We start from the raw sequence: 24,876 nt of genomic DNA on the forward strand, positions 1-24,876 counted from the left end.
CTCTCTCTCACACACACATACCACTCTGTTTAGGTTTTACATCCCCTCCCTCCATCCCTCCATCCCTCTCTCTCTCTCACACACACACCACTCTGTTTGGGTTTTACATCCCCTCCCTCCCTCCCTCCATCCATCCCTCTCTCTCTCACACACACATACCACTCTGTTTAGGTTTTACATCCCCTCCCTCCATCCCTCCATCCCTCTCTCTCTCTCACACACACACCACTCTGTTTGGGTTTTACATCCCCTCCCTCCCTCCATCCATCCCTCTCTCTCTCACACACACATACCACTCTGTTTAGGTTTTACATCCCCTCCCTCCATCCCTCCATCCCTCTCTCTCTCTCACACACACACCACTCTGTTTGGGTTTTACATCCCCTCCCTCCATCCATCCCTCCCTCCATCCATCCCTCTCTCTCTCACACACACATACCACTCTGTTTAGGTTTTACATCCCCTCCCTCCCTCCATCCCTCCCTCTCTCTCTCTCACACACATACCACTCTGTTTAGGTTTTACATCCCCTCCCTCCCTCCATCCATCCCTCTCTCTCTCTCACACACATACCACTCTGTTTAGGTTTTACATCCCCTCCCTCCATCCCTCCCTCCATCCATCCCTCTCTCTCACACACACACCACTCTGTTTGGGTTTTACATCCCCTCCCTCCCTCCATCCCTCTCTCTCTCTCTCACACACCACTCTATTTGGGTTTTACATCCCCTCCCTCCCTCCCCCCCCCCTCCATCCCTCTCTCTCTCTCTCACACACACACCACTCTGTTTGGGTTTTACATCCCCTCCCTCCCTCCATCCCTCTCTCTCACACACACCACTCTGTTTGGGTTTTACATCCCCTCCCTCATTCACTGCGAGAGAGAGGGGGGACACAGAGAGAAAGAGGGATGGAAGGAAACACGTTTTGAATACAAATGAGCTTCTCTCTAGTGGCACAGATACCACACATCCCCTCTCTCTCTCTTACTCACACACGAATACACAATCTTCCACACACGCTGCCTCTCGGTCTGTATTGGAAGACAGCACATGCAGTAATTCCCGCCACTTAATTGATTAACCCAGGCTGCTTATTTGAAGTGGCTAATTAGAGAGGGAGAGTGTCGAGTGTGTGAGGAGGGCTGGGGAGTCGCTGGCGTGCTTTATCTCCGTGTGCGCGTGTGTGAGTGTCTGTCTGAGGAGCTCCGGTACCACACTTCACTCTGGAGCAGGAGGAGGAGAGAAGAAGAAGAGAAGAGATAGAGAGGCAGCTGGGTGGGGAGATTTTCACAGCACTCTCCCTCATCTGACATGGCCTCCGCGTAGGAATCTTGTGCCACTGCAACAGAGGAGCTAGGCAGCAGCGAGGTGTCTAAGGTAAGAGGGAGGGGGTGATGGGTTTTCCTCTCCTCTGTCTGCATGGGTTGCAGTATGAGGAGCATTAGCATGTTAGCATTGCGTTGTATGTCAATGGTTCAGATTGTGGTCTGATGCAGAGAGGCAAATGAGAGTGTTTTGGTGTTTATGTGGAGGTAAGGAGTGTTTCACCGTGGTATTCCCCAAAGGGAAGCTCTAATAACCTAGCGTTCTGAAATCCTATTAGCCCCCCCCCCCCCCCCCCCACACACACACACACCCTCCACCGCCCTATTAATAGCATGAAGTGGAATTGTCTCTCTGGCAGTGGGGCAGTGTATGTTTTTATTACCGCATGTAAGTGAAGGAGTAAGTGTGTGTGTGTGTGTGTGTGTGTGTGTGTGTGTGTGTGTGTGTGTGTGTGTGTGTGTGTGTGTGTGTGTGTGTGTGTGTGTGTGTGTGTGTGTGTGTGTGTGTGTGTGGTGTGTGTTTATGCATTCTGCACACTGATATCTGCAGATTCAGCATGTGGTCTGGTTTGAGTGGAACATGTCTGTCAAGAGCAAGGCATACACACTCAACATACTACCATCCTGCATGCTAACTACACACACCTTGGAAATGCACCAAGACAACAGTACAGTGATTAAAGGGACTTGGACTGATCTCTTTGAACGTGATTGGTTATAAGAGAGTATTCAGCAGCACAGGATAGCCACACACAGGGTGAAAGAAAGAAGCAGACAGTGCCATGTAAATGCTGCATTGGACTGTACGAACACATTGAATATAATACCTTGTACCTCTCTGAGTAGTACTGTGTCAGGGGGATGGCTACATTCAAGGATGAAAGGATCAACCAGACTGCCATATACAGTGCCCTTCACAAAGTATTCCCACCCCTTGACTTTTTCTACATTTTGTTATGTGACAGTCTGAATTTAAAATTGATTTATTTTATTTTATTGTCACTGGCCTACACACAATACCCCAAAATGTCGAAGTGTAAATATGTTTTAAAAATTAATTAAAAATGAAAAGCTGAAATGTCTTGAGTCAATAAGTATTCAACCCCTATGTTATGGCAAGCCTAAATAAGTTAGTGTATACATTTGGGAGGTTTTCCAATGCCTCACAAAGAAGGTCACCCATTGGTAGATGGGTAAACAAACAGCAGACATTGAATATCCCTTTGTGCATGGTGAAGTTATTAATTACACTTTGGATGGTGTATCAATACACCCAGTCACTACAAAGATACAGGCAACCTTCCTAACTCAGTAGCTGGAGAGGAGGGAAACGATTCAGGGATTTCACCATCAGGCCAAAGGTGACTTTGAAACAGTTACAGAGTTTAAAGGCTATGATAGGAGAAAACTGAGGATGGATCAACAAGATTGTAGCTACTCCAAAATACTAACCTAAATGACAGAGTGAAAAGAAGGAAGCCTGTACAGAGTAAAAAATATTCCGAAACATGCATTCTGTTTGCAATAAGGTACTAAAGTAAAACTGCAAAATTAAAAACATTATCGTGAGAATACAAAGCGTTGTGCTTGGGGCAAATTCAACACAACAGATCACTTCACTTCATATTTTCAAGCATGGTGGTGGCTGCATCATGTTATGGGTATGCTTGTCATCGGCAAGACCTAGGGAGTTTTTTTAGGATAAAAAGTAATGGAGTAGATCCTAAAGGAAAACCTAGTTCCGTCTACTGAGAGACTGTTGAGAAATTCACCTTTCAGCTGGACAATAACCTAAAACACAAGGCCAAATATACACCGGAGTTGCTTACCAAGACGGCATTGAATGTTCCTGAACGGCCTAGTTACAGTTTTGACTTAAATAGGCTTGAAAGTCTATGACAAGACTTGAAAAGGGCTGTCTAGCAATGAACAACAACCAACTTGACAGAGCTTGAAGAATTTTAAAAAGAGTAATGTGCAGATATTGTACAATCCAGGTATGCAAAGCTCTTAGACTTACCCAGAAAGCCTCACAGCTATAATCGCTGCTAAAAGGTGATTCTAACATGTATTGACTCAGGGGTTTGAATACAGATGTAAATGAGATATTTCATTTTCAGTAAATTTGCTCAAATGTTTTCACTTTGTCATAATGAGGTATTGTGTTTAGATCGGTAAAAAAAAATATTGAATCCATTTTGAATTCAGACTGTAACACAACAAAATGTGGAATAAGTCAAGGGGCATGAATACTTTCTGAAGGCACTGTACATTGTACTTTGCTCTTTTATGTTCATATAGAATATTGCAATATACATCTGTGCAGATGAAATATATCTCTGCGCAGTTGTAGTATCTCTCAGTATGTGGTAGAAATAGCTGGACGTGAAGGCAGCCGTGATACAGATTGTAGTGTCCAATTAGCCTTTGTGTCCCCGGGCGGTGTGTGTCTGTACATGTGCCTGTGTGTGTGTGTCGCACGCGTGCGTGTTCGTGTGTGTGTGTCTGAGGGAGGAGAGTGGACATATGATTTCCTGGGCTCCTCTCCTAAGACTGTGGATTCAGACCAGCAGGATATTGTATAGTTCTCCTCCTCCTCCTCCTCCTCCTCCTCCTCCTCCTCTGTGTCAGCTAACTAGTTACTTTATTCATATTAACAACCTCATCCTCTTTCATTCCCTTCACATGTCCTTTCCTCCTAACCCCCATCTCTCATTCCAGTGTTCATTCTACTGTTTTCCAACAATAGTGTTGCCTCCTCCCTCTCTCTTTCCCTGGTATTTTCCTCTCTTCCCTCAATTTCTCCCTCTTTTGTATGTGTGTCTGTGGGCTGCAGTGTCTCAGTGACGACAGGCTGGCTGGGCTCTCTGATGGATGGCAAGCCAATAAGATCAGGACTCCTGTCACCCTCCCTCCCTAATCAGATCAAATCCAGCTGTACTCACGCACACGCAAACACATACACACACACACACACACACACACACACACACACACACACACACACACACACACACACACACACACACACACACACACACACACACACACACACACACACACACACACACACACGCATGCGCAGGCAGGCATATGCTAACAAACAACACTCTCTCTCTCCTATCTCTGGGTAAATTGCCCCTGGTGTCCTACTTTTATCTTCCTCAACAAATCTCCCTCTCCTCCCTCTCCTCCCTCTCCCTGCCCACCCATAAGGTTTCTACAAAATACTACATCTTGTCTATTCGGTATGTAGCACATATGGACACAAAGGTTTTCTCTTTGACAGACACTGTCCCATCTCGAAACAGCAACACCTGTGTTCTGACCTGCTCCCATCCCTCCTCCTGACATCCTGATCTTAGGGACGTTAGATAGCCGGCCGTCCACTCAGGCTGCATTACACTTCCCATCTGTTGCTGGGATCAGTAGAGCAGGATCACCAAAATATCCTGGATGATTTCCCTTACCTGGGGCCTCAGCTTGTTCACGGTCACAGCTACAAGATGTTTCCTGGCCGGCCACTCAGAGAGAGAGAGAGAGAGAGAGAGAAAGCGCTTTCTAAAAGCAGCCCCGCTTTGCGTTGTTCTCTCTGCAGCTAAGAGCCCAGTCTCATTCCTTATTCATCCTCACAGCCTATTCTCTGACATCCTGCCTGACTGACTGTCAGTGTGGGGGGAAAAGGGAAAGCTTTCCAGCACACAACACTAATTTCCCCAGAATAGAGGTCAATCTGACAACGCCCAGGAGATGAGAACTCTCACAGACCAGATCCAAGCTATAGGATCTCTTCAGGATGAGTTCTGGTCCACTTCAGAGGTTGGATGGCTGTAAGAAGGGCCCTGAGTTTCACCTGACCACCTGACTAGCAATAGCCTATGACTAGGGCCTGAAGTTTTTCCTGTAGTCAAGGAAAACCTAAATTCCAAGCTCAGGAGACTGTTCACTGACTGGGCACAATGTCCAGTTTGCATTGTTCCTATCTGTCCCTTAGCCTTGAACCGATAAGGCTAGCGTGTTGTATTCTTCCGCTCAAGCTAATTCTGCTGGGGATACAGTGTATTTATATTTTATTTCACCTTTATTTAACTAGGCAAGTCAGTTAAGAACAAATTCTTATTCTACCAAAAGGCAAAAGGTCTCCTGCGGGGACAGGGATTGTGATTAAATATAGGACAAAACACAAATAAAGACAAGATAGACAACACAACACTACATAAAGCGAGACCTAAGACAACAACATAGCAAGGCAGCAACACATGACAACACACCATGGTAGCAACACAACATGACAAGAACATGGTAGCAGCCCAAAACATGGTACAAACATTATTGGACACAGACAACAGCACAAAGGGCAAGAAGGTAGAGTCAACAATACATCACGCAAAGCAGCCACAACTATCAGTAAGAGTGTCCAAGATTGAGTCTCTGAATGAAGAGATTGAGATAAAACTGTCCAGTTTGAGTGTTTGTTGCAGCTCTTTCCAGTCGCTAGCTGCAGCAAACTGAAAAGAGGAGCTACCCAGGGATGTGTGTGCTTTGGGGACCTTTAACAGAATGTGACTGGCAGAACGGGTGTTATATGTGGAGGATGAGGGCTGCAGTAGATATCTCAGATAGGGGGGAGTGAGGTATAAGAGGGTTTTATAAATAAGCATCAACCAGTGGGTCTTGCGATGGGTATACAGACATGACCAGTCTACAAAGGAGTATAGAGTGCAGTGATGTGTCCTATAAGGAGCATTGGTGGCAAATCTGATGGCTGAATGGTAAAGAACATCTAGCCGCTCCAGAGCACCTTTACCTGCCGTGTAAAGCGTGTAGACATGACATTGAAAAAGACATGCAGACAGAGAGTTGTGCCTTGGTTGGAATATAATCTAATTCAGTATAGATGTGAACATAAATGTGATTATGCAAATGTCAAGAGCATATTTCTAATCTAAGACTACTTTGTAGCATGCATCATTAAGATATGCTATTTCCATGTTGTGTATTGGCTGGACTTATGTTTATTCTAGCTCATAAAGGTTCCATTCATTATAGTGGCATTCAGTGTTAGACACAATCTGTATTTTCATTTCAGCACTGACTCATCAGGACTGAGGGAGAGGCTCATTACAGCACACTGATAGGCTTATTTGATACTATTTAGTTGTTTCTTTGTGTGTGTCGGGGAGAGTGGGAGGGAGTGTGTGTATGGGGGGAGGGGGGGGGGGGGGGTCTTTGCACTTTGTCTCATGGCCACAGAGGTAACATGTAAACAAAATTGTTATTCTGTATAAGAACATCAAGACCCATTGTTCCATCCAACGCTACATTATTGTCATAGGATAAAACTTAATGTTATACTTTGAACTTGGCCTCAAGCTGCCTTTAGATCAAGACAACTCTTACTGACCTGGAACGCTCTTTCCTTCACAGGTGTGAGGAGAGAGAGAGTGCTGGAGAGAGGACAGGAGAGAAAGAACGAGAGAAGGCAGGAGAGAGAGAACGAGAGAATGATGGCGGCGGAGGAGGAGAAGCCGGGTTTGAAGAGCAGCAGCTCCATCGTTCCCTGCTTCTTGTTTGTTGAGGTGAGTTGCCATGTCTTTCTTTTCCTGATTGGCTAAAATGACACTACTGGGAGGAGCTGATGAAATACCCTCCAGTAGGGCCTCTTCATGCTGGTTGATGATATCTCTTTATGGGGAATTTCCATATCCCTTAACCTTCCCCATATTCAGTTTCTCACCCCCCTCCGCTCCTCTCAGAGCTCAATGAGCTCCATTCATTCTACTACTTGACCTCAATTGGCTGTTGTCTGCTGTCCAGCCACCAGGGAACACTTTCTCATCTTTAGCTTCAGTGGAAAATGTTATAAATATTGTCAGCTCAACACACATCCACCACACTGCCACGGTCTCTCTGCCATGGCTGAGACAGTAACGTGGACATGGTATAAAATAGTTGTTATAGTATGTAATCTGTTCAGATGGCGCTTCCTGTCTTCACACTGCTACAATATGTGATCTCTGCTTCCTGTTTATATGAGTCTTTGCATCTGATCCATTGAAGTATTTAGTGATATCACAGCTAACTGTGTTTTGTATGGTTACTGGATGCTCTGCACACACTGTCAGGCACACACACACACACACACACACACACACACACACACACACACACACACACACACACACACACACACACACACACACACACACACACACACACACACACACACACACACACACACACACACACACACACACAGACTCACATACAGACTACAGGCGCGCACACACACACACACACAGACACAGACTCACATACAGACTACAGGCGCACACACACAGGACAAGGTCTCTCCCGTAGGCGTGTCCCGTATTGCTGTGGGAGCTACATTACTCAGAGGGTATTGAAGGTCTCTATGCTGCTAGATTATGGTCCACAATAAAAGCACTCCCTTAGTCCACTGTGCCATCCCTCGCACATATTTAATGTGAGGTGGAATAGGTGATATTTGAGGTACAAGGTGTTCTGTGTCATGTGAAATATGGAGGTCTATATGTGAGGTGTGTAGTATGACATGGAAGGTGAAAAGTATTGTATAAGGAATGAAGAGCTATATTATATTGAATGTAAGACCTTGTGGTATTCAGTACAGTTGTAGTGATATGTGGGATTTGTGAAATCATAATGTGCAATATATAAGGTAGCAGTGAGTGAGTGCAGAAGATGTGACAGTGTGGTCTGACTGAGACCCAACCATTTTAGCTCCTCTGTCCCTCTCCCCTGACCCTCTCCCCGTCCCCCTCCCCTCCCCAGCGGTGTGTCACAGACAGACAGTGATTTAGACTGAGCCAGGAACTGCTCTTTTATTTAGACTCACACCTCATCAGCCCGTTTCCATGGAAACCAATCAGTTGGATTCATTTTCTCTCTGTCTCTCTCTCTTCTGCCTCCTTTCATCCACTACCTACCCTCTTATGCAGGCTATAGCCCCTCTCTCTCTCTCTCTCTCTCTCTCTCTCTCTCTCTCTCTCTCTCTCTCTCTCTCTCTCTCTCTCTCTCTCTCTCTCTCTCTCTCTTTCTCTCTCCCTCCCTCCCTGAAAGTCATAGATATTTGTTAGATATAGATATCTCCTTCCGTCTCTTCTATCGGAATGTGAATTTCAACATCAATAGCGCTTATACAGGTCAGTTTCTCTCAGCACTGGGTTGATACAAAAGATGCATGGAAATGGCATTGTCAGAACATAGACATGCTTTTAGGAAATAATCCACTGTGTGGATAAGTAATCAGGTGTAGCAGAGAACACAGCTTTGGGGTTGTAAAGGCCACATTAACATAAACAGTTATCCAGACCAATGGAGGAGGAAATACAAGCCCCTCTACTAGCTTTGGATGTACTGCTATTGGACAGCCGGTGTCATGTGATTGGGGTGTGTGGTGCATCATGTGACCTAATATTGATATGTCCTGTCCACACAGGACCATGTATGGGTTGTCACAGATTCCGTTTATGAAGTGTAGGAATGTGTTTTGTATAATGACTGCAGCTGTAATGTGGAAGCAGGAATAACCTAATAGTTGGAAACATCACCTTCAATGAACAAAAATAAATAGTAAAATAATATGCTCTACACACACTCTACTCTAACATTAAAAGCAACGATAACCTGTTTTACTCTCAATTTTTCAAATGTTTTATTTGGACTTGAAAATGACCCATTCTGTTATACATTATGTGCTTTAGCCTCTTATCGAACATGTCCCACTTTTCTCAGCCACTGTTATGGACTGAATGGTTATGAGTCAGAATCATTGTGACGTTGGAGATTTCCTTGACTGCAGGGGTGTTTGTCTTTTGCATGAGCAGTACTCATAATTGTGTTTGTGTGGGCATCATCTATCTCTCACCACATGCAGTGTGATGGACCATTCCCCTTGGCGTTTCATGCGAGGACTCTATACCCACCAGAGGGCACTGTTGTTGTACTGTTAAGGCTTTCAGAGCTGCTTTTGGAAGCTCAGTAACACTGTTTCGTCGGGGTTTTGTGTGTCTAACCAGAGTCAATATGTCTTTATATTCTGCTAATGTTGAATTTAGCCAATGAAGCTCAGTTTTGTTGTGTTGGTTTATTCACAGTAAGGACAAGGAATGGTAATGGTGACAATTTACTGTAATGAAAATTCCACATTTGTCAATTTGAAAAGGCAACTTCCTTGATTTTCCTAGAATTGTAATTAATGTTCAGAAGAATGCACACACACACACACACACACACACACACACACACACACACACACACACACACACACACACACACACACACACACACACACACACACACACACACACACACACACACACACACACACACACACACACACACACACACACACACACACACACACAGCCTCATTAACACTTGAAATAGGTGAAAGAACATCTTTCCTTCTCTTTTGCTTCCTCCGTCTCTAAAAATAACCCCAGTGTGTGATGGTGGGTAACACTTGTGTAATCACACCTGTCGGAGAGAGTCTTTCAAGTGAAGTGCACAAAGAACACACACACACACGTTTTTTTAGAGTGCTGTGATCAGCTGGAGCCCTAAGACACAAAGAAAAAATGACTTTTCCTTTGGTTGCCATCTGGTAAATGTCCATTAAAGAGCTGCCCCTGCTTTATGTTTTGGCCTCTGAATCAAAGCAGGGGGAATGCACTCAGCACTCAGCCAGCCAGCCAGCCCAGCTTGAGGTAGCTACAGCACAGTGTTTTCAGCAGCTCTGCACTGTGGAAGGGAAAGTAGTTGTTCAAGTTAAATAATAAGAGAAGCATGAATGACTGGTGAAAATACTTTGAGATTCGGAGGTCCCTATTTCAGAAGTATTTGGACAAATTCATTGTTTGTTTTGCTTTTGTTTCAGATTATGTTGTACCCAATATAAGTGTTTCATGGAAATAATTCTGAATAATGATGAGTGAGAAAGGTACAGAGACATAAATATCATGCCCTCAAAAAACGATGTATTGTGGGTGTGGCCTTTGTGCTTCTGTAACTTTCTCACTCATCATTATTCATGATTCATTTATGATTATCCGTAATCATGGTAGCATTCACATTAATGTAGAAGTGGTCGGAAAAACGTATTTGATTCTTATTTAGAATACAATTACTCGAAATTGGCACCATACATTATTTACCATTCATTTCTATTGGGCAAAAAATGATCTGAAACCGAACCAAAACAAACAGCAAATACATCCAACAAGTTTGTAGTCACAAGCTTGATGTAATCATTGCTTGCTAGGAATTAAACGTCCTTGAGATGTTTCTACAACTTGATTCGAGTCCACCTGTGGTAAATTAAATTGATTGGACATGATTTGGAAAGGCACACACCTGTCTATATAAGGTCCCACAGTTGACAGTGCATGTCAGAGCAAAAACCAAGTCATGAAGTTGAAGGAATTGTCCGTGGAGCTCCAAGACAGGATTATGTCGAGGCACAGATCTGGGGAAGAGTACCAAAAAATGTCTGCAGCGTTGAAGGTCCCCAAGAACACAATGGTCGGAAACCATTCTTCAGGAGAAGGCACATGACAGCCCACTTAGAGTTTGCCAAAAGGCACCTAAAGACTCTCAGAACATGAGAAATAAGATTCTCTGGTCTGTTGAAACCAAGATTGAACTCTTTGGCCTGACTGCCAAGTGTCACCTCTGGAGGAAACCTGGCACTATCCCTACGGTGAAGCATGGTGGTGGCAGCATCATGCTGTAGGGCTGACTAGTCAGGATCGAGGGAAAGATGAACGGAGCAAAGTACAGAGAGATCCTTGATTAAAAACCTACTCCAGAGCGAAGGTTCACCTTCTAACAGGACAACGACCCTAAGCACACAACCAAGAGTCGCTTCGGGACAAGTTTCTGAATGTCCTTGATTGGCCCAGCCAGAGCCCGGACTTGAACCTGATCGAACATCTCTGGAGAGACCTGAAAATAGCTGTGCAACCTTACAGAGCTTGAGTGGATCTGCAGAGAAGAATGGGAGAAACTCCCCAAATACAGATGTGCCAAGCTTGTAGCATCAAACCCAAGAAGACTCGAGGCTGTAATCACTGCCAAAGGTGCTTCAACAAAGTACTGAGTAAAGGGTCTGAATACTTATGCAAATGTCATATTTCAGTTTTTTATATTAAAAAAATTCTAAAAACCTGTTTTTGCTTTGTCATTATGGGGTATTGTGTGTAGATTGATGAGGGGGGAAATGATTTAATCAATTTTAGAATAAGGCTGTAACATAACAAAGTTTTGAAAAATTCAAGGGGTCTAAATATTTTCCGAATGCACTGTAAGTGAATTTGTCAAAAAACTTATGATGCCTTCACATTTTACCTTTATTTTACTAGGCAAGTCAGTTAAGAACAAATTATTTTTTACAATGACAGCCTACCCCGGCTATATTGTAGAATAATAGTGAAGACATCAAAACTATGAAATAACACATGGAATCATGTAGTAACCAAAAAAGTGTTAAACAAATAAAAATGTATTTTAGATTCTTCAAAGTAGCCACCCTTTGCTTTGATGACAGATTTGCACACTCTTGGCATTCTCTCAACCAGCTTCATTAGGTAGTCACCTGGAATGCTTTTCCAACAGTCTTGAAGGAGTTCCTACATATGCTGAGCACTTATTGGCTGCTTTTCCTTCACTCTGCGGTCAAACTCATCCCAAACCATCTCAATTGGGTTGAGGTCGGGTGATTGTGGAGGCTAGGTCGTCTGATGCAGCACTCCATCGCTCTCCTTATTGGTCAAATAACCCTTACACAACCTGGAGGTGTGTTTTGGGTTATTGTCCTGTTGAAAAAACAAATGATTGACCCACTAAGCGCAAACCAGGTGGCATGGCGTATCGTTGCAGAATGCTGTGGTAGCCATGCTGGTTAGATGTGCCTTTAATTCTAAATAAAGGTGACATCATGTACTGTTGCCTTGTATTAAACATTTTATTTCAAATCAAAAATGCCAGAGTATAGAGCCAAATTAAACGTTTTAGCTTCACTGTCAAAATAAATATGAATAAATACATAGGGGAGTGTATATTAAAGGTGGATTTACATTTAGTAAAATATGTCTAGTGAGATCTATCAGATTAGCAACTTTTCTATTTACACAAGCCTTTGATGTGGTGTGACCAAAGCCCCATTCCTGCTTCATGTGTGAGTGTAGCTATTAGCATACTGTTAATGTCATAGTATATGGACAAACAAAATGAGGATAGCAATTCAAACTATACAGGAGCTTCTCATCTAAACCATATTGCACATAGTGTTGCAGACTTGATTAATGCAATGATTCACAAATTTGGTTAACAAAACAAAAATGCTGCGTACTGGTATTAGGGTAATTAAGGTAATTCTTGCATGGACATGTGGTGTGGGAGAGCTGTTGTCTTTACACTGTACCACTTAGAGGGGGGTATGTGGTGTAGATTTCTTCCACATATCTTAAAGAGAGATTTAAATTGAGAGCATGTTGACGAGCTGCATCACCGCTTGGTATGGCAACTGCTTGGTATGCGACAGGCAAGGCGCAACAGAGGATAGTGTGTACAGCCCAGTACATCACTGGGGCCGGGCTCCCTGCCAACCAGGACTTCTATACCAGCCGGTTTCAGAGGAAGGCCCTAAATAATGTCAAAGACTCCAGTCACCCAAGTCATAGACTGTTCTCTCTGCTATCACATGGCTAGCAGTTGCGATGCACCAAGTCTGGAATGTGCCAACAGACCATGAACAGCTTCTACCCCCAAGCCATGAGACAACTAACTAGTTAGTCTGGCTAGCTATTTGGTTAACTATTTAACTATCTGCATCAACCCTTCTTGTACTAACTTTTTTTGACTCATCTCATACACTGCTGCTACTTTTATCCCCTCATCATATCACTTTATTTCTAGTTATATGTACATATCTACCTCAATTACCTCGTACCCCTGCACATCGACTCAGTAGCCAAGTTATCGTTACTCATTGTGTATTTATTATTACTTTTATTATTACGTGTTCAACTTTTCTATTGTTTCTCTATTTTCTTTCTCTCTGCATTGTTGGGAATGACACTTAAGTAATCATTTCACTGTTAGTCTGCACCTGTTGTTTACGAAGTACGTGACGAATGAAATTGTATTTGATGATTTGAGTTGATTAGAATCTAGATCCATCTCTTTACACTACACTGAGTATCTCTCCTGGACCTAGTTTGTGTTATCAAAGAGGCTCTAAAGCATTCCTGATTGGAGCATTCTACCATTTTGCATTCAGGAAGTGTTTTATTAATTTTTTTATTTCACCTTTATTTAACCAGGTAGGCCAGTTGAGAAAAAGTTCTCATTTACAACTGCAACCTGGCCAAGATAAAGCAAACCAGTGCGACAAAAACAACAACACAGAGTTACACATGGTATAAACAAACATACAGTCAATAACACAATAGAAAAATCTATGTACAGTGTGTGTAAATGTAGTAAGATTAGGGAGGTAAAGGCAATAAATAGGCCATAGTGGCGAAATAATTACAATTTAGCATTAACACTGGAGTGATAGATGTGCAGATGATGATGTGCAAGTAGAGATACTGGGGTGCAAAAGAGCAAAAATAAATAACAATATGGAGACGAGTTAGTTGGGTGGGCTATTTTCAGATTTGTTGTGTACAGGTGCAGTGATCGGTAAGCTGCTCTGACAGCTGATGCTTAAAGTTAGTGAGGGATATATAAGTCTCCAGCTTCAGTGATTTTTGCAATTCGTTCCAGTCACTGGCAGCAGAGAACTGGAAGGAAAGGCGGCCAAAGGAGGAGTTGGCTTTGGGGATGACCAGTGAAATATACCTGCTGGAGCACGTGCTAGAGGTGGGTGCTGCTATGGTGACCAGTGAGCTGAGATAAGGTGGGGCTTTACCTAGCAAAGACTTATAGATGACCTGGAGCCAGTGGGTTTGGTGACGAATATGAAGCGAGGGCCAGCCAACGAGAGCATACACGTCGCAGTGGTGGGTAGTATATGGGGCTTTGGTAACAAAGCCGAAGTCTAGGATCGGTAGGGTAGTCAGTTTTACGAGGGTATGTTTGGCAGCATGAGTGAAGGAGGCTTTGTTACGAAATAGGAAGCCAATTCTATACTTAATTTCGACTTAGTGTAAGTCTGGAAGGAGAGTTTACAACCTAACCAGACACTTAGGTATTTGCAGTTGTCCACATATTCTAAGTCAGAACCGTCCAGAGTAGTGATGCTAGTCGGGCGGGCGGGTGTGGGCAGCGATCGGTTGAAGAGCATGCATTTAGTTTTACTAGCATTTAAGAGCAGTTGGAGGCCACGGAAGGAGTGTTGTATGGCATTGAAGCTTGTCTGGAGGTTTGTTAATTAACATAGTGTCTAAAGAAGGGCCAGAAGTATACAGAATGGTGTCGTCTGCGTAGAGGTGGATCAGAGAATCACCAGCAGCAAGAGCGACATCATTGATATATACAGAGAAAAGAGTCGGCCCGAGAATTGAACCCTCTGGCACTCCCATAAAGACTGCCAGAGGTCCGAACAACAGGCCCTCCAATTTGACACACTGTTAAAGGAATTGAATTCCTGTGTTTATTAACCAATTCAATTAAAACACTCTGCCCATAAATAAGAATTTGTAAGATAATTATCAGCATAAAATGGACAGATACCAGTCTTAAAATCAATCAATCAATAGCGTTTATTCTCAAGAGTACTGAATCAAACTACTAACACACCGCCCGGGCAACAAAGGAGTGGCTTCGTAAGAAGCATTTCAAGGTCCTGGAGTGGCCTAGCCAGTCTCCAGATCTCAACCCCATAGAAAATCTTTGGAGGGAGTTGAAAGTCCGTGCTGCCCAGCAACAGCCCCAAAACATCACTGCTCTAGAGGAGATCTGCATGGAGGAATGGGCCAAAATACCAGCAACAGTGTGTGAAAACCTTGTGAAGACTTACAGAAAATGTTTGACGTCTGTCATTGCCAACAAAGGGTATATAACAAAGTATTGAGATAAACTTTTGTTATTGACCAAATACTTATTTTCCACCATAATTTGCAAAGAAATTCATTAAAAATCCTACAATGTGATTTTCTGGATTTTCTTTTCTCATTTTGTCTGTCATAGATGAAGTGTACCTATGATGAAAATTACAGGTCTCTCTCATCTTTTTAAGTGGGAGAACTTGCACAATTGGTGGATGACTAAATACTTTTTTGCCCCACTGTAAGTAGTTGGCTGCATAACTTTCTGCACTCCCCTTTCTCACTCAGTAGATGTCCATACACCCAGTTCTAGTATGGTTAATATGTCTCAGGATATTTCAACATTTCAAGTTAGAACCCAACATCGTAGACTGCAGCTTTAACTGCTATTCCTGTGTAATTACATATTTATAAAGGACCTACAATGTAAAGATTGTATAAGCCTTCATTCACATAATTTGCAGCTGAGTGTGTCTACACTTGTAAGAAGCAGGTACTGTGATATGTGCTATAGCAGTAATGGATGTGTTTTTGAGGTGTAATCAGTGTAATGTGGCTACAGGGCCTCCTACCTGGTCCCACACTATGCAGGGGTGTGGATCTGACTGAATATTTACACCCAGTGATTCAGGCCCCCCTGTGTGTTGGTCTGTGGGTCTGTTTACCAGCCATTATAACCCAGTTTACAGCCCCACCCATCCTCACATAGTGTTTGACAGAGACATCACTGGGACAAAAGAAGAGTTCAACTGAAAATAGGGCGAGAGGGATTTCATGACAAAGAGGGGGAAATCAGAGGCTAAGATAAGAGTTACATGGAAAAGAAAGAGTGGTTGTGAGAGGGAGTGAAGATTGAAAAGCAGAAACAGAGAGAAAGAGATATTTAAAGAAGGAGCCCTAGAGATGTTTTCTGGAGGACGATCTAAGCTCAGCTCACATCTCTCTCTTTTGTACCCATTCTACTCTCCCCATCCTCCACTCTTTCACAGAGATCAGTCATCTCTCTCTTCCTCTTTCTCTCTTCCTCTCTCGCTCTTACTCTCTCTCTCTCACTCTCTCTTTTTCTCTTTTTCTCACTCTCTCTCTCTCTCTCTCTCACACACACACACACACACACACACACACACACACACACACACACACACACACACACACACACACACACACACACACACACACACACACACACACACACACACACACACACACACACACACACACACACACACACACACACACACAGCCCTGAAAGCATGCCAAACTACCAACCTCTCCATGCTACAGTACCTCTCATATGCCAGTTTCACTCTCCTTCCTCTCTCTTCACTCACCCCCTCTCAACCTTTCTCTTTTCCTGTCCCCTCCACTCCCCCGCCATCCCTTCCTCTCTTTCCTCCCTCCATCCTTGTACACCTCCTCTTCCTCTGCTTTCCTTTCTTCCTCCCACCACTGGGATCTGTACAGCCCCAACAATGCACAGTGAGACATACTTCTTGTTCATTTAATCTCCCATTCCTCCTCATCCATCTATTTTTCCTCCTCCATCTCCGTTATTTTGCTCTCTCATGCTTTCACGCTCTCTCTCTGTCTCTCTCTCTCTTTCTCTCTGTCTGTTTCTCTCTCTGTCTCTGTCTCTTTCTCTCTCACACTCACACTCTCTCACACTCACACTCTCTCACACTCTCTCACACTATCTCACACTCACACTCTCTCACACTCTCTCACACTCTCTCACACACACACATTTCTATTGACTATTTTCTGCGCTGTCAAATAGTCACATGATCAGCTTCTGGCTGGCAGAATGAGCAAAACATATTATCTCCAATGTTGCTAGCTATTCGACATGTGGGTCTGATAGATGTTGAGATGGATCTTATGAAAGAAATGAAGAGAAAGAGAGAGAAGGATTGAAGAAAATTAAGCGTATATTTTTCTTCAATCAATCTATCTCCATTCAGCTCACCTGTTGGTCTGGCACAGGCCTGAGATCAGGATTAGACCACAGCCCTGCCAACTCTACTGTAGTCTGTAGCTGAGCTATAATTAACACTGACCTGCTGTCAGCTGCATGGATGGCAACATCTACCTAGGAGAGATTTGGTTGTTGACACACAATAAGAGAATAGTAAGTTGTATGTAATGAGGGCAGCACCAACTCCCTAGACTGAGGATGCCAGTGATAACTGTCTCTGTGTTGTTGCATCGTGTCTTATAGTGTGGAGGGCACTTTACAGTCAGTTACAGAGGAGCCTCCCAGCTCAACATGTGATTCAGCACACACCAACACACACACAAACACTTGTATGCACATAGGTTAAGGTAAGCAAGTTGAAGGGAATTTTCTTTAATCTACACACTTAGTGAATCATAAAATCATCTGTTATTGTGCCATCTACCCTCCCCGTTGGACCTGGTCCTCAGTGAATGTTATTTTTGTGACTGTGGAGGGGGGAGAGAGGGGACTTGCTACCACCACCACCCCCAGTCCTGCACCTGTTTCCTGCATTCCCCCTCCTCTCTCCCCATGTCTCCTGTCATGTCTGGGCGGTTCAGTGTAGCGTGTGTGATGGCAGTAGAGTGGAAGGCTGTTGGGGGCTCTTAATGGACAGCGTGTGTTTGACGTGGGTCCTTGTGCCCAGCTCTCCATCTGAACCCGCACACCCCACCCAGCAAAACACAAAACTGCTCTTTCAGAGTACACTGCTTTAGCAGCACAAAGGGACATGGCTGTTCCTCCTGAGAAAAACAGACTGTACGTTGAGACAAAGCTATGTACAAATATTTCAGCTGACCCTGTGTTAGAGTATGGTGGTCAGTGGTGGTGAGCATCACGCTACACAGTCTTGTCCACTCAGCATGGGAGTCCATCTGCAAAGTTGTCCTCTCAGTGGGGGGTGAGGTCTGTCAGCAGAGCTTGGAGTGATGGAGTAAGGTTAGACCGTGTACTGTAAGATGGAGGGAGAGAATGCATCATACATGGAGGCAGAGAAAAGCACTTTGAAAAGCAAACTGCATCTCTACAGATGTAGGATCTTAATTTCCTCATTCTTTTGTTGCTGAGAATTTTTCTGCACAGCAGGAAATTAAAACTTGCAAAGCGTATTTGAGATTTAAAAAGGCTTCTAAAGATTGTCATTGTAACGGTCCTGACCTGTTTTATGTTGTTTTTTATGTGTTTATGGTCAGGGCATGTGTTTTGGGTGGGCAGTCTATGTTATCTGTTTCTATGTTGGTTTTGGGTTGCCTGGTATGGCTCTTAATTAGAGGCAGGTGGTTTGCGTTTTCCTCTAATTAAGAGTCATATTTAGGTAGGGCGTTCTCACTGTTTGTTTGTGGGTGATTGTCTCCTGTGATGTCTCTCGTGTCGTCGATATATATTAACATAAGGGACTGTTTGGCTGTTCGTGCGTTTTGATGTAGTCTGTTCCTGTCCGTGAGTTTACGTTTAGTGATGTGAGTTTATGTTCAGGTGTCGTCTACGTCGTTTTCTTATTTTGTAAGTTTGTTAAAGTGTTTGTTTTCGTGTTGCCATCATCATCGTTTTTTGAAATAAAAGATGGCTTATTTCCCTCAAGCTGCATTTTGGTCTGAAGATCCTTCTCTCCTCACCTCGTCCGAGGATGAGGAGAGTGACAGCCTTAACAGAATCACCCACCACGCTAAGACCAAGCGGCATGGGAATGCTCTACGGAGCAACAAGGACTCCTGGACTTGGGAGGAGATCCTGGACGGTAGAGGACCTTGGGCTCAACCAGGGGAATATCGCCGTCCAAAGGAGGAGTTGGAAGCAGCGAAGGCTGAGAGGCGCTGGTATGAGGAGGCAGCGCGACGACGCGGTTGGGAGCCCGTGAGTCAGACCAAAAAATTTCTTGGGGGGGGGGCACACGAGGAGTGTGGCAAAGCCGGGTAGGATACCCGAGCCAACTCCCCGTGCTTACCGTGGAGGAAGAAGGCGTTGTACTGGTAAGACACCGTGTTATGCGGTAAAGCGCACGGTGTCCCCAGTACGCGTGCTTAGCCCAGTGCGGGCTATTCCACCTTGCCGCACTGGGAGGGCTAGGTTGGGCATCGAGCCGGATGTCATGAAGCCGGCCCAACGTATCTGGCCTCCAGTACGTCTCCTCGGGCCGGCGTACATGGCACCAGCCTTACAGGTGGTGTCCCCGGTTCGCCTGCATAGGCCAGTGCGGGCTATTCCACCTCGCCGCACTGGCAGGGCTACGGGGATCATTCAACCTGGTGGGGTTGGGGAGGCTCGGTGCTCAAGAGCACGTGTCCTCCTTCACGGTCCGGTAGACCCGGTGCCACCTCCATGTACCAGTCCTCCGGTGGCAGCCCCCCGTACCAGGCTGTCTCTCCGGGTTCTCTCTCCTGCTGTTTCCTCCTCTCCAGCGCAGCCAGTGCCTAGACCACGCACCAGGCTGTCTCTCCTTCTCCTCCTTACAGAGCCGTCCTGCCATGACCAGCCAGAGCCGTCCTGCCATGACCAGCCAGAGCCGTCCTGCCATGACCAGCCAGAGCAGTCCTGCCATGACCAGCCAGAGCAGTCCTGCCATGACCAGCCAGAGCCGTCCTGCCATGACCAGCCAGAGCCGTCCTGCCATGACCAGCCAGAGCCGTCCTGCCATGACCAGCCAGAGCCGTCCTGCCATGACCAGCCAGAGCCGTCCTGCCATGACCAGCCAGAGCCGTCCTGCCATGACCAGCCAGAGCCGTCCTGCCATGACCTGCCAGAGCCGTCCTGCTATGACCTGCCAGAGCCGTCCTGCTATGACCTGCTAGAGCCGTCCAGCCGGGACCTGCCAGAGCCGTCCAGCCGGGACCTGCCAGAGCCGTCCAGCCGGGACCTGCCAGAGCCGTCCAGCCGGGACCTGCCAGAGCCGTCCAGCCGGGACCTGCCAGAGCCGTCCAGCCGGGACCTGCCAGAGTCCCTCAGCCGGGACCTGCCAGAGTCCCTCAGCCGGGACCTGCCAGAGTCCCTCAGCCGGGACCTGCCAGAGTCCCTCAGCCGGGACCTGCCAGAGTCCCTCAGCCGGGACCTGCCAGAGTCCCTCAGCCGGGACCTGCCAGAGTCCCTCAGCCGGGACCTGCGAGAGTCCCTCAGCCGGGACCTGCCAGAGTCCCTCAGCCGGGACCTGCCCCTTGTTCCGGTGCTGCCCCCTGTTCCGGTGCTGCCCCTTGTTCCGGTGCTGCCCCTTGTCCCGGTGCTGCCCCTTGTTCCGGTGCTGCCCCTTGTTCCGGTGCTGCCCCCTGTTCCGGTGCTGCCCCCTGTTCCGGTGCTGCCCCTTGTCCCGGTGCTGCCCCTTGTCCCGGTGCTGCCCCTTGTCCCGGTGCTGCCCCTTGTCCCGGTGCTGCCCCTTGTCCCGGTGCTGCCCCTTGTCCCGGTGCTGCCCCTTGTCCCGGTGCTGCCCCTTGTCCCGGTGCTGCCCCTTGTCCCGGTGCTGCCCCTTGTCCCGGTGCTGCCCCTTGTCCCGGTGCTGCCCCTTGTCCCGGTGCTGCCCCTTGTCCCGGTGCTGCCCCTTGTCCCGGTGCTGCCCCTTCTCCCGGTGCTGGCCGTTTATTTAGGGGAAGTTAGTTTTAGGGTGGTCATTGGAGGGGGTAGACAGAAGAGGGGAGTGACTATGGTGGTATGGGGACAGCGTCCAGAGCCGGAGCCACCACCGTGGTCAACTGCCCACCCAGACCCTCCCCTGGACTTTGTGCTGGTGCGCCCAGCGTTCGCACCTTGAGGGGGGGGTTCTGTAACGGTCCTGACCTGTTTTATGTTGTTTTTTATGTGTTTATGGTCAGGGCATGTGTTTTGGGTGGGCAGTCTATGTTATCTGTTTCTATGTTGGTTTTGGGTTGCCTGGTATGGCTCTTAATTAGAGGCAGGTGGTTTGCGTTTTCCTCTAATTAAGAGTCATATTTAGGTAGGGCGTTCTCACTGTTTATTTGTGGGTGATTGTCTCCTGTGATGTCTCTCGTGTCGTCGATGTATATTAACATACGGGACTGTTTGGCTGTTCGTGCGTTTTGATGTAGTCTGTTCCTGTCCGTGAGTTTACGTTTAGTGATGTGAGTTTATGTTCAGGTGTCGTCTACGTCGTTTTCTTATTTTGTAAGTTTGTTAAAGTGTTTGTTTTCGTGTTGCCATCATCATCGTTTTTTGAAATAAAAGATGGCTTATTTCCCTCAAGCTGCATTTTGGTCTGAAGATCCTTCTCTCCTCACCTCGTCCGAGGATGAGGAGAGTGACAGCCTTAACAGTCATTTCCACTTAGAAATGTCAGAATTTATTTTCTCTCATGAAAAATGTATCAACCCCAACAAAAATGTCCACATAATGATTCACATTTTCTGTTGCTGCAGGATTATTTTCCTGCTGCAGAAAACGGGCTCAAATTAAGATCCTACATCTTTCATCCCCCATAACATTCATAAAACATAATTTAACATACATGACATATGTTGTTTACAGGCCTGCTTACACATGAATGGCAGGCACACAGGTCAGGAATAGTATATTATGTACTCTTTAGGGAGATACACTGAGTGTACATTAGGAACATTAGGAACACCTGCTCTTTCCGTGACATACTGTAGACTGACCAGGTGAATCCAGGTGAAAGCTATGATCCCTTATCGATGCCTCTTGTTAAACCCACTTTAATCAGTGTAGATGAAGGGGAGGAGACAGGTTACAGAAGGATTTTTAAGCCTTGCGACATGAATTGTGTATGTGTGCCATTCAGAGGGTGAATGGGCAAGACAAAATATTTAAGTGCCTTTGAACCAGGTATGGTAGTAGGTGCCAGGCATGCCAGTTTGAGTGTGTCAAGAACTGCAGTGCTGCTGGGTTTTTCACGCTCAACCGTTTCTCGTGTGTACCAAGAATGGTCCACCACCCAAATAACATCCAGCCAACTTGACACAACTGTGGGAAGCACAACTTGGTGTCAAAATGGGCCAGTTTCCCTGTGGAACCCTTTCGACACCTTGTAGAGTCCATGCCCCAACGAATCAAGGCTTTCTGAGGCCAAAAGGATGTGCGACTCAGTAGTAGTAAGGTGTTCCTAATGTTTTTTACATTCAGTGTCAACAGCGTGCCCTTACCAACCCAATCTTGATCTGAGATCCGAGTTCTTGTATCAGTATTATAGGGAACATGGATTACAATATTTTTTTTAATGAAAGGGACAAAAGAAAAGATTTAGGATTACACCCAAGGATTAGGATTAGGATGTAGAGTTAGGATTATGATAAATGTTTTATCTGGAAGCTTGGGGTGAGAGTGATGGAGTATTCCCTGAGTTTAGTGGCGTAGTCTAAATGGTGTCTTCAAGTTCTTTATGTCTTTCTGGTCTGTCCTGAATTTGTAAACACAGATGTACAGCTATGAAATATTCACCAGAGTTAAAACATTTAATGTTAGAGAACAGCTGGGAAAATACGAGTGGAGGAGACGTGGAGAACAATAAACCCTGAGGGGAGACTGAGGGGAAAAAGAGCGAACGATCGTTTTAGGAGGTGAATCAGGGGGTTGAGAGAGGGGAAGGTAAAGGTTAAGATTTGAGGAAAATTAAGAAAGACAGGACATAAAATGTGACATGTTGAAAGGAAAAGATACACACACAATGTGAAATTCCTAATGTCATACTTAAGCAAGGAGGTGGAACAGTCATTTCAGAAAAGGGCAAAATTGCTTCCTGTCTGTGTCATTTTGAATACTGATGCTGTGAGGATGTGTATGACATGCCAGCCTTTGTTGCAAAGGTGAACAGCAGGGTAACTGTGTTCAGCAGTGTTGGTGTCACGACTGCTACTCAAACTGTGGTCATTGAAGGTAATGACAATTATCTCCCCCTGTGTTTGAGTGCTAACAATGCAAGATTCCAAGCAAGAAAGTATCTCTCTGTGAGGGATGCAGGTCATTTTGCAACGATTCCACCACACAACACATAACAGCGCTAGAACACCTCTAAATTGGGACTAGCTAGCACAATACTCCCTGCAAAACACCTGATCAGGAGAACATAGTTGTATAACTGTATAACCACAGTCAGGATACCTGAGCGAATGTCCACTTGCTTAGGCTCGGAAACGGAATAGTTCCAAATGTAGATCTGTTAAACTATTCAGTCTTATGAAACATGCTTAATAACTTAAATTACCTTGAAGAAAATGAAGAGAACAAACTGTTTTAACATTCATCATCACATTAGATAGTCCCTGGCCCCGACCCAGAAGTGTGTGACTAAGAATAAAGGAAGAGCTTTCTAGTTGGACGGGTGTTGGGCTCTGGGCGCTGCGCTCTGCGGGTGGTCCTCAGCTAGCTCCACGTCAATTAACACTTAATGATTTTAGAATAGAGGAGAAGAGGCGCCTGTCACTCTGCAGTGGGCAAGTTCTTCCTCCAGGCTAGAGGAACCATCATTTCCTGTAGAAAAAAAACATCATCCCAACTGAACAGGCTGAAATTCCATGATTTAAAAAAAAAACAGCTCTTACACATTAAGTGTATTATCATTTTCACAATTTCAGTGTTATTTTGACCTCATAGAGTGGAAATATCAGATATTTCTTTAAATTTTATTTTTATTTTTTTACTATTCTGCACTTTAAAGGATTTTTTTCATACTGGTTGATATTAAAAGGGACCGGCCCACATTGTAAACAGTACTGCCATGTTTCACATTGTGACCGTCCAATCACAGGTTAGGAATTATGACTGACCAGGGATTGGTTGACATGAGTTCTGACAGCAGCACAGCTGGACCAGTCAGATTCAAGCACATTGGTGTGTGTGAGAGAGAGTGATACTGTAGACAGTGATTGAGTGTGAGAGAGGGAGGAAGAGAGAGACAGAGAGAGAGCAGCAGAGGGAGGTTGAGGAGGTGTCATGGTGTAAATAATGTGTCTGAACATCACCGGTCCAACGAGTCAGATGAAAGTGAGACTGGCACAAAAAACAACATACCCACAACTGGATTTGGACAAGAGGGCACCTGAATGGGCATAATGTCCTCACTGCTGTACTGTACTGTGTCTTTTTGAACGATGTACTGCTAATAACACAATGTCATACATTTTCTCAGACATCTTTAAAATGTATTACTGTCAGATGGACAGTTCTCAGAAAGTAATGATTCAAATCCAACCCAGATCCCTCCCAGATCATATGTAAAATAATGATACGGGAAAATGATATGACTCACTCCTACTTCAAAATATTTCTGTTTCTCTCCAGACTGTTGGGAATAAAGATACACAATGAGAGAATAACATTAGCTTGGGATGTGATAAATCAGGGGCTTTGGGTATCATTGTTGATAAGATAATGTTGTATTTGGAATAGCCTACATTATTGCAGATGTGTTACTTAAACATAAACCTACTCCGCATACTAATTGTCAGGATAGAACATACAGTTAATAAACAGTATAATTTAATATAACGCCAATTATAAAGTATATGAGGTTATGTTTAGCTCTTATGTATCTTTCAGTGATGCTGCTGATCATCATTACT

The 24,876-nt window shown here is 45.0% G+C and overlaps 1 protein-coding gene across 3 annotated transcripts in view; it reads left to right on the forward strand.

The window, feature by feature from the left end:
- Positions 1-926: 926 nt before the first annotated feature.
- Positions 927-24,876, forward strand: part of LOC129826489 (phospholipid phosphatase-related protein type 5-like) — a 61,392-nt gene continuing 37,442 nt past the window's right edge. The window contains exons 1-2 of one of the 3 annotated variants that reach the window (XM_055887296.1): positions 927-1,379; positions 6,755-6,906. In XM_055887296.1, the coding sequence (XP_055743271.1) occupies positions 6,832-6,906 (75 nt within the window). In that variant the 5' untranslated portion in view covers positions 927-1,379; positions 6,755-6,831. The remainder of the gene's footprint in view (positions 1,380-6,754; positions 6,907-24,876) is intronic. The other 2 variants (XM_055887287.1, XM_055887278.1) reach the window with 2 other exon arrangements.

This window comes from Salvelinus fontinalis, chromosome 2, assembly GCF_029448725.1.
Source record: "Salvelinus fontinalis isolate EN_2023a chromosome 2, ASM2944872v1, whole genome shotgun sequence".
Lineage (NCBI taxonomy): Eukaryota > Metazoa > Chordata > Actinopteri > Salmoniformes > Salmonidae > Salvelinus > Salvelinus fontinalis.